This window comes from Epinephelus moara, chromosome 18 (assembly GCF_006386435.1).
Source record: "Epinephelus moara isolate mb chromosome 18, YSFRI_EMoa_1.0, whole genome shotgun sequence".
Classification (NCBI taxonomy): Eukaryota; Metazoa; Chordata; class Actinopteri; order Perciformes; family Serranidae; genus Epinephelus; species Epinephelus moara.
This window is the reverse complement of record NC_065523.1, coordinates 35,686,683-35,696,943: the sequence shown is the minus strand read 5'-3', so window position 1 is coordinate 35,696,943 and position 10,261 is coordinate 35,686,683. Positions and strand designations below refer to the sequence as shown.

At 39.4% G+C, this 10,261-nt stretch overlaps 2 protein-coding genes and 1 non-coding gene across 3 annotated transcripts in view; all 3 read right to left on the bottom strand.

Annotated features, from left to right (window-relative positions):
* The window catches only part of spc24 (SPC24 component of NDC80 kinetochore complex), a 6,246-nt gene extending 2,131 nt beyond the window's left edge, over positions 1–4,115 (bottom strand). Inside the window, exons 1-4 of the mRNA XM_050069262.1 lie at positions 4,012–4,115; positions 931–1,113; positions 512–656; positions 299–403 (exon numbers count right to left, since the gene is read on the bottom strand). Coding sequence (XP_049925219.1) covers positions 299–403; positions 512–656; positions 931–1,096 — 416 coding nt within the window. The 5' untranslated portion in view covers positions 1,097–1,113; positions 4,012–4,115. The remainder of the gene's footprint in view (positions 1–298; positions 404–511; positions 657–930; positions 1,114–4,011) is intronic.
* Positions 4,116–6,462: 2,347 nt separating this feature from the next.
* LOC126405502 (protein KRI1 homolog) lies at positions 6,463–7,615 on the bottom strand. Its single transcript, XM_050069261.1, has 3 exons — positions 7,473–7,615; positions 7,284–7,379; positions 6,463–7,193 (listed from the first exon to the last, which is right to left on the bottom strand). The coding sequence occupies exons 1-3, from the start codon at positions 7,478–7,480 to the stop codon at positions 6,677–6,679; spliced, it is 621 nt and encodes a 206-aa protein (XP_049925218.1). The 5' UTR covers positions 7,481–7,615; the 3' UTR covers positions 6,463–6,676.
* A 2,546-nt stretch (positions 7,616–10,161) lies between these two features.
* Positions 10,162–10,261, bottom strand: LOC126406199 (Z30 small nucleolar RNA). The gene has a single exon (XR_007571666.1). It is a non-coding gene; the product is annotated as a Z30 small nucleolar RNA (small nucleolar RNA).

The following is a 10,261-nucleotide window of genomic DNA, read 5'->3' as shown; positions in this document are numbered from 1 at the left end:
GGTCTTTGTGGAAAAAAAGCTTGTTTAGTGGACTAACTTTGCACTTGAAGGTTGCCCGTTCACTTACGTTTTAACAGGTCTGACGCTACTATGCACCCCGGCTGTATCTAGGCTAACAGCTAACATGCTAACTACTATTTTTATGTCACTAGTCACTTGAAACAAATTTAGGACGATAGGAGACAGGTTGAAATAAACCAAAATTTCCCTTTAAGCAGCTGTGGTGACTGAAGGTAAGAACAGTAGTTGGATCAGTCTTTTGACAAGACACTTTCATGACTCTGTATCTGAGACTCACACTGCTGAGGGGATGACCTCAGTCGTGTCTTCTTCCACCTCGCTCTGAAGAGTCTCCAGCTCGTGTTCGGTGTTTCTCAGATTCTCCAACTCTCTCTGCAGAAATCTGGAGGAGGATTAAGGACGCTGACGAAGAAAAGGGCGAACAAAGCCGGACAGGATTCATAATGACACTAAAAAGAATCTCCTTCAACACAGACGTATAAAAAGATACTGTAGTTCTGAGTCAGTCATCTGGCTCTTGGCTGTGCACTGCCTCAGCTGCTCCTCCAGGCTCTCAAGCTCCTGCTCCCTTTGCTTCTTCTCCTCCTCCATGTCCAGCAGCCTTTGACCTGCACTCTCCTCAATCTGAGCCACATCTGGGGATGGAGGACAACGACAGAGAGATAAGACAGGAGTAAGAGATGAAGATCAGAGGGACCGGTCTGAGTCTGAATCACTGTCATTTGGAAAACTCTGTAGATGCATAAAGGATGTAATCTGGCTACACGTACTGACATTAGAGACACTATTCAGGACCACGCACACAGAGAAACACTCAAATTCTTCTTTATTTAGCAGTGATAATGAACCTAGAGTTTGAAAACACTGACAGCTGAAACACAATAGATCTTTAAATGTCTGATTACTCACCTTTTAAAATCTGTGTCACAATCTTTTTTGTTTCTACGTGTTGATCAAAAAGAGCCTGGTGTTCATCTCTCACTCGTCTCAGTACCTTCGGCTGGCTGCTGTTGATGAAGTCCACCAACACTTTCCCCGTCTCCTCCAGGTCCTGAAACTTATGACCTTGAGCCATTGTGGTGCCACTGGATGCTAAATAGGACATAAAAAAAGAGATTCAACCCAAAACACAGTATGTGCAGAGAGCACCTCGAGGCTTTTTAAGCTTCAAGTCATCAATAACAATAAACAACCAAGTAATATATGGTAAAGTCTACAGCGGTAGAAGAAACATTCAGATATATTCAAAGTTATTTCAATAAAAGTAGTGGCAATACTAGAGTATAATAAAACTAAATTAATAGAATCTTTAGTTCAGGATAAATTAAGTTGAGCAAAAACTGACATATTTCCGTGTTGAAGTGAAGAGTTACGGAAGAAAACTGGGTCATCCCTGTGTCTCTTACATAAACTAACATTGAAAGAGATGCCACGCAGCTCAAATTGCATCAGTACGAAGGGATATGTCTTTAATGTTTTTGTTTTTAAATACAATCTGGTAAAAATCCAAGTGGCCATGTCTAAATCCAAGAAAACTGTCTCGCCCATAAATTTAAAGGTGTAGGTTTCAAGGAGGCTGTAAACTGTAGGCGAGTGATTTCAACATAGTGACCCTGAGAAACATAAGTTAATGAGAATGAAAAATGACACAAGTGTTAATGAATAAATAAATGTATAAATATATACATAAACAAATCAAGAGAAATGAATAAATACAGAAATAAAAAAAACAAAAGAATAAATAAATCCTGAAACTAATAAATGAATGCATAAAGAAAAATACCTGCACAGGTTAAGATCACCTACCTCATTTACATACATGTAAAAAATTACAGAAATAAATATAGTTGTACAAAAATATAGGAGATAAATTTAAAGTTTATTTATGACCTGCTTATCAGTCAACTTTTTTTGCATTTACCTACTTATTTCCATCTCTTTTCAACATATATTCTTTTATTTATTCATTATTTATTAGGGGTGTAAATAACCAGCTTCATCACGATACGATATTATATCGATTTGCTTGGATGACGATACGATGTTTGCCGATATCACAATTTACAATTGATTCGATTCGATTCAGGAGCCTGCGATCGATATGACGCGATATCATATGCCCATCTAACACAATCATTTACATCAACTCACAAAAACATCTAGAATATGATTTGACCATTTTATTTCTGAGCTCTGTTTGTTGTTTGAGCGGAGGCGCACTTGCCCAGAAATGGTGACACAGACGTGCTATGTGAATTTCAAAATAAATGTGTATCTTTAAGATGACAATATGGATCAATGTTTTCATTTTGCATCGATATAATCGGATCGTTAATCAATGAATCGATGTATCGATGTGGATCGATGTATCGTTACACCTTATGCAATTATTTGTTTATTTCTCATTTTTATTTCAGCACTTTTATATATTTACTTCCGTAGTTATTCCTGCACTTATTTATATACATATTTAGATTTGATTCCTGAATGTATTTATTGTTTTCATATTTATTTATTTCTGCATTTGTTTATTTATTTCTATATTTATTCTTGTATTCATTTTTTATTTCCATATTTATTTATTTATTTATTTATTCATTCATTCATTCATTCCTGTATTCATTTTTTGATTTCCAAATTTATTTATTCCTGAATTTTTTCTTTACTTTTATATTAAATGACTAAATGTCTAAATGAATACAGGAATAAATAAATAATTTCCATATTTATTGATTCCTGTATTTTTTCTTTACTTTTATATTAAATTACTAAATGTCTAAATTAATACAGAAATAAATAAATAAATTAATAATTTCCATATTTATTTATTCCTGTATTCATTTAGACATTTAGTAATTTATTTCCATATTTATTTCTTTATTCCGTGTATTTATTTAGACATTTATTTACTTTCATATTTATTTACTTATTCCAGTATCTATTTATTTACTTTCATATTTATTTATTCCTGTATTTATTTAGACATTTAGTCATTTATTTCCATATTTATTTATTTATTTATTTATTCCTGTATTATTTTTTTGATTTCCAAATATATTTATTCCTGAATTTTTTTATTTACTTTTATATTAAATTACTAAATGTCTAAATTAATACAGCAATAAAGAAATAATTTCCATATTTATTTATTCCTGTATTAATTTTTTGATTACCAAATTTATTTATTCCTGTATTTTCTCTTTACTTTTATATTAAATTACTAAATGTCTAAATTAATACAGGAATTAATAAATGAATTAATAATTTCCATATTTATTTATTTCTGTATTCATTTAGACATTTATTTATTTATTTCCATATTTATTTATTTATTCCTGTATTCATTTAGACATTTATTTATTTACTTTCATATTTATTTACTTATTCCAGTATCTATTTATTTACTTTAATATTTATTTATTCCTGTATTTATTTAGACATTTAGTAATTTATTTCCTTATTTATTTATTTATTTATTCCTGTATTTATTTAGACATTTATTTATTCATTTAATCCCTGCAGTTAATAATATATACTTAAGTCATTGTCCATCCTCCATATATATTCATCATCTGACCTTCAGGGAAAAACATCGCTGAGAACATAAAACCATTTGAAGGGTCATATTGATGAGTCATATTAAGTGAATATTGAACAGGGAAACATACGTTACGTTCCCAGAACACCTGATTTACGTAGCAGTAAACCACGAAACGGGACATAAGAAACATTACATTACTTTCCAACTCTAACCCCGTTGATATTTTTAATCCACCAGTCATAAACAGACAGGTCGCCAACTCGCTGTGGTTTGTTTACCGTGTTTACAGCTGTAGCCGTTAGCTTCGCAGCTAGCTAAACTACGATAGAACGATACTGACACACGGTAAAAGTCACAAACAAAACTGTTGACTCGATGACTAGCTGATAAAAACAACGTTCACGGCACAAATAAACACGTTTTCGTTAAAGTAAAGCAGAACAACTCACCGTGCAGCTTCTCTGTGTGATTCAAATTCAGACACTGAGCGCGCCTCTTCTTCTTCTTCTTCTTCTTCTTCTTCTACTTCTTCTGTGGTCATTGGCGGATATGGCGCAGCCTCTGACGTGCTTACCGCCACCTACTGTACAGGAGTCACACTACGGTTCGTGTAGTAATACCACAAAGTACAGGAAAACTCCAACAAGACTTTGTTCTCTTCACTTGTCTCCTGTTTCTATTGTTTTTCATCCACATTCAAATACTCTGTTATACTCTGTTTCATCTCGGCAGCCCCCCACTCTCCCCACATTTCATTTTGGGCTCTATAATAGATGTAAAAAGCTAAAGTTTGACCACTCTGGAGCCTGAACCTATCAAACTAAACTGATGACTGTGTGAAATGATGCTGCTCAGTGATCTCTATTATTAAAAAATAAAAGGTGTTTTAATGTGCTTTCAGTATGAGCAGTATGATGATGTATAAATTAATCCAATGTCTGTGGAGTATTACCGTAAAACTTCTATTAATAGCCCAGGATATTATTTGCTTGAACTCAACAGGCCTATATTTGGGACAGGCCTTTGCTCAGCAAAGATCAGCAAATACAATCAAACTGTTTATTTAAACCAGCGTGAATATTATTTGCATAAAAATTAGGCTTCAAATAACACAAATTATGTGCTACATTATGACACTCATTTTACAGCACTCAAGGATCACACAGACGGACACACCACCACTTTATCCTGTTTAAACAAAACACACAACTTGGATTAATTTTTATGAAAAACACCTTTGATTCTTTTCATCAGTGGACCCTTACAGATGAAAGGAATATGGATAACTTCGGGTAATCGAGGAGTAAACACATATTCTGACTATGACAGCTTCAGAAGAAGGGCGTCATGTTTCTTCGTCATGCCGGTAAATCTGAGTGAATTGTGGTCTTCTCTGGCGCTCATGGTTTCAGTAAAATGAAATGCATCAAGCTAACGATGTGCACCAACTCAACATTAACAAGTCTAAACATTTACATATTAAAAAACTATTAAAAAAAATGACCTGCTTGGCAACCAGACCAGGCCTCTAATTGAGACAGGCCTTTATTTGACAAAATGTGTAGCCACACCAGGCTAGTAAAAGAGACTGGACGTTTAATTGAAGCTCTACTGTAAATAAAACATTTGCAACAGTTTTTGGACGAACTTCCAGGTAGCAATTCGTAAAATGTTTAGTGATGCGTCAACACACAGGTCCAAGTGTTTAAAGTGTTTATTCAGTCATTAATATATCTCTGAAACTGAGATGATGTGCTGGGATTCACATCTACATGAGTGCCTCCATCTAGGCCACACATTATAAGCATACTAGTTAACCACCCTCACCGACCTGGTGCAAACCACGTGGGAATAGTTTATTTATGGTTCACAAATATGCTTGAATCTGCTGTGGAAGAACACGACAGACCAGTGTGCTCTCTGATGTCAGTTAAAATTGGAAATACTCAATAGAAAATGGACGCCTTAAGAAGAGTAAGGAGTCTTTTTACTCCACATCAGGTTTAACCTGCATGTTTGTTTAACGTGCGGACACACCAAACCGACATCAAAGAACTAGCGGCGACGAAAGCCAACTGTTGCGTCGTCTACGTCGCCTCACGTCGCCCTGTGTCAGTTGCATTTGAACACACGACACGGACTACATCCGATGGCCAAGTAGCACGTACGTTCTGCACCTGCGTGAGAGAGAGCGGAGTGAGAGAGTGGTACATCCTGTCAGCCAAGGAGTTTCCTATCTGTGCAGCCGAGCACCGCAGCACCGCAGCACCTCCACGGACTATTACATCCAGACGGTCCCGGTGTTTCCTCCGCAGGCTCCACTTCACTCAGCTGCCCGATAAACCCGCTGCTTCTTCCCACTTTAACCTGAATAACAAACCAGGGCTCGGTGCTCCGGTTGGATCCAAACGGAGAGCCGGGGCTAGCTCAGAGACTAGCGGAGGCTAACTGGCTGTGCTTCCCTCCGGTCATGCTGCGGCTAACGCTCCGCTAGCCGCTCCCAGCTAGCTCCGGTTTGTTATTCAGGTTAAAGTGTGAAGAAGCAGCGGGTCTGTGGGGCAGCTGAGTGAAGTGGAGCCTGAGGAGGAAGCACCGGTTAGCCCCGGTTTCACTACAGGCAGATTCACTCGCTACAGGGGCGAGGAAATAAAACCTGAACAGCCAATCAGAGTGATCTCTCTCACTGACAAGCTCCGCCACCGATTCAACATGCTCAATCGGCCGAAAAGCCGCCGACGCTGAGGTGCCGACAGTGCGGGACACACCGCAAAAACTAGGCCGACAGACACTCACCGACGGCCCGACTTTGGTGGACGGCCGACTGTCGGCTTGGTGTGTCAGGGCCTTTACAGTTTCTATGAAATATAAACACAGTATAAATGTAGAAAGAGAAATGTTAATTTCACCAAATCCATTATTTAATTAATTGTATACTAAATTGTAGGTATAAACAAATTAACTCAAAATCTGTAGCCACCATTTTAAACACTATTTTTTTTCCCAAATCAAACTGTAAGTTTGAGGTCATAAAACAATGACTGTTTTTAAAATGTGTTTAATTTGTGGACCGTAGGAATCACAGGATCGTACATCGACAGTTAATCTGAGGTGTCGTCACTCTTTGTTCTTCAGCTTCTCTTTCTTCTCCCGTTCTTTTCGTCTCTGTCGGCCGAGCTGTCTGAAGAACAGTCTCTTGGGGTTCAGGCCGTACGCCTTCAGTCTCTGTCGACTGAACTCACGCCCGCCTATTTTCACCCCGCTGCTTCCTGATATGAGGCGTCCACCGGAGGACTTGTGCTTCTTCTTCGACCATTTGGGCCTCTCAGTCCTGAGTTTCACCTCGTCATCTTTACCTGCTGCTTCCACAGCGGTCACCTCTGTCTGCGGCTCCTCTTCCTGTGGCTCTTCTTCCTGTTTCATCTTCTTGTTCTTGGGTACCAGAATCTCCTCCTCCTCCTCTTCCTCCTCGTCCACTGCCTCTCTGAGAGCCTGGGCGAGCGTGTCGTCTGCAGAGTCCATGATGGCGGGGGCGTCACCGTCCTCTGCTGCCTCTCGCTTCTCAGCGTCCTTCAGACGATCTCTTCTCTTCTTCCCCACCTTGGTCTTCGCCTCTGTCAGCTCTCTGTCCTCCCTGCAGATAAATTCAGTTAAAAACGTTATATATTGTTTCTCTAACAGTGGATTTATTATCAGGGGTGCGGGTGATTAGTGTCATACTCACTGAGAGTAAACAGAGCTCAAGACTTCTTTCTTCTTCTTCTCATTCTTGGCCTTGATTTTATAGTTCTTCAAATCACTCATCTCTTCCTTCTCAGACCTGAGAGAACAACAGGAAATGATCTGAGTGAAGGAAGCGACCTCAGACAACAGAACAGGTGAGACACTTCAACATGAAGGACTGAGTCTGTACCTGAACATGCACGTCTTCTTCAGAGAGCACCAATGGTTCAACTCCTTGTCATCAGCCGTTAAAATCTGAGGGAAGAAGAAACAGAGTCATTACTCGGTTCAATTTTAAACTTCTGTAACACCGGGGTCGACTTCTTACAGCCTTTACACACCAGAGGCTTTTTATTCATGCAATTAATTCGCACCTAAGTTTGGTACCAAAACCCAGTGCCTTCCTGTACAGCTGGTACAGATTTCAGGGCCTCATTTCTAGGGCTGCCCCCTAACAGTCGACCAAACGTTAGTCAACCAGAGAGGTCATTGGTCAGCAAGATTTCACTGGTCCATTAGTCTCAGAAAAACAAACAAACGTGAAACTCCTTGTCAAAATAAATCAAACCCCTTCTTCTGTAAATATTCAGTCTGATGAATACGGAAAAGTTGATCATGTTAGTGCAGGGCTACCCAGAGCTTTACATCTGTCCCACAGACAATAGGCCTACACACTTATAAACAGCACCTGGAAGAAGATCAGCTCTGCACTCAGGACTTCAGGTTAACAGGATATACGTAGGCTATATCTGAGTGCTTTTGTAGCTTCTCACTGAATCTCTGTGGTTTGGGGTTTAGTTTCTCTCCTGTGTCCTGTTTTTACTTTAGATATCTGCTTTATTTTACCGTTCATGTTCGCTATCAGCCGTACAAGAAGTCGCTGCTCGAAAACTCAACATTTCTTATTTTGGTGCTTCACAATAAAAGCTTTACATAACAAAATAACTGGGGCTTTTATTGTGAAGACTATAAGAAACTAAACATGTTATCGCTGAATTAGCGGCTTCTCTTCAATAAAGACCAGTCTAATAATACAGCAGGGAGGAAGAGTAAAAGCAGAAACAGCCACAGTGAGATGTTGATGAAGAGCTGCAGACAACAGGCTCTTACTGCACCTCTGCAAACAGCTCACCTCCAACAGGTAAACTTCTTCTACCTGCCCTGCTGTTGAAAAACACATGTAGCAAAAAATAGCAGGAGACTTTAGTCGTGATCAGCTAACAGCTGAACATGTAGCCCACTTTGTATAAAATACCGGGATATATCTCCTATGAATTTTTGCCCATATCGCCCAGCCCTAAATGACACCTAGCTCTATTCACACACATTTTTGTTAACGGTTGTTTTTAATCATGACTATCTGCACACATATTATGCGGCAAAAAGGTGCCATAATTTTTTCCCCCCACAACAAAGTTGATATTTCTGAGCTTTTGCAATGCACATGAAGGCATTACATACATTATGATATATGTGGAGTAGAAAACAAAGTTTTGTCTCCAGTTAATTATAATCTCTATATTGAGGCTATAATCGCTAACGGATTCACAAACGTCCAAATTTCGATTATTTAAATCTGTTAGAGTAATACAGAAGGTTCTAAATAATGCGGAACTAAGAAGCGCGGTATGCGTCATCTCCGGGACACTTTGGGATGTGCACCTGGAGCAGACACGCCGACACGCGCACAGAGGAAAACAAACATGGCTGACCGCCACCCACCTCGCCGTGAGATCCGAACAGCTCCTTCTAATTTAACAGCTCCTTCTACAACGTTGACGGCGGAAGCGAACTGGACAAGAGCCACGTTATATGTAAGCTGTGTTGTGCTAAAATAAAATACTTTGGCAACACAACAAACATGAGAAGCCATGTAACTCGATTCCACCTGACGGAGGAGTCAGGGAGACGGCAGGCTGTTGTTGCTGCGGCAACTAGTGGCGCTACCGACCAGAGAACAATCGAGGAAGCAATTAGAAAGCTGCCACCCTCATCGGAAAAGGCGAAGCGAATTACGAAGGCCATCGCGGCATTTATTGCCAAGGATTTGCGTCCTTATTCTGTCGTGGAAAATCAGGGATTTCGAGCACTGCTGCATACACTGGAGCCCAGATACACCATCCCATCCCGACGCTATTTCACCGACACTCTACAACCAAACCAAAACAGAAGTCATGGCCTCACTGTTGAAGGCAGGCAGGTAGGAACGCAGTTACATGTGATGCGTGGACGTCTGTCGCCACCGAATCATTTGTTACTCTAACTGCGCATTTTATCTTGTGATTTAAGATACCTGTTGTTACCTTTGGTTCCGTACAACGAAGTTGTAACTTTCCAGTTTGCACGCATTTCCATTTATATGTTTAATAAAATATAATGGAAATGAATTCGACTGTTTCTTATTACAAATGCACTGTTTTTAAAAATTGCAAGTGTTGAATGCTTATTCAGTGAGACAAAAAGAAATGTGTGTTGTGAAAAAGTGCATCAATATACATAAATTAAAGATGCATCAATAATCGTTTTATAATCGAATCGTAGCCCCTGAATCGTAATCGTTATCGAATCGTGAGGTGCCCAAAGATTCCCATCCCTAGCAAGCGGCGTGTTTGACTGTGCGTAACAGCAGTCTTTTGATGGTCATTTACACACTGTCCATAACAGTAACTATGTCAGGTAACAAACTGTGTCGGGTTCGGTCAGGAAAATGCGGCCTGTAAAGGGGGGTCGGGGCGCCCGCTAATATAATGGTAGGGAAACACTGATAGCTTTATGTGAAATATTTGCAGGCCAGTATTTTGGATTTCTGTGACATTTATTCAACACGCCCCCCGGTGTGTAAAGGTCTTTAGGAGTTAAATATTTGCTGCTGTGTGGTTCTGCTCAGAGAGAAGATTAAGTTGAGATCATTCCCTGGTCAGAACTCTGCCCAGAGGAAGAGCAATACCAGATCAGTCACATCACGTCTCATCACTGCAG

Excerpts from the sequence above, each read along its gene's own strand:
- LOC126405502 (XM_050069261.1), bottom strand. Across the intron at positions 7,194-7,283 it reads TTGAGCTCTGTTTACTCTCA|GGAGGACAGAGAGCTGACAG; the intron begins GTGAGTATGACA and ends ATTTATCTGCAG.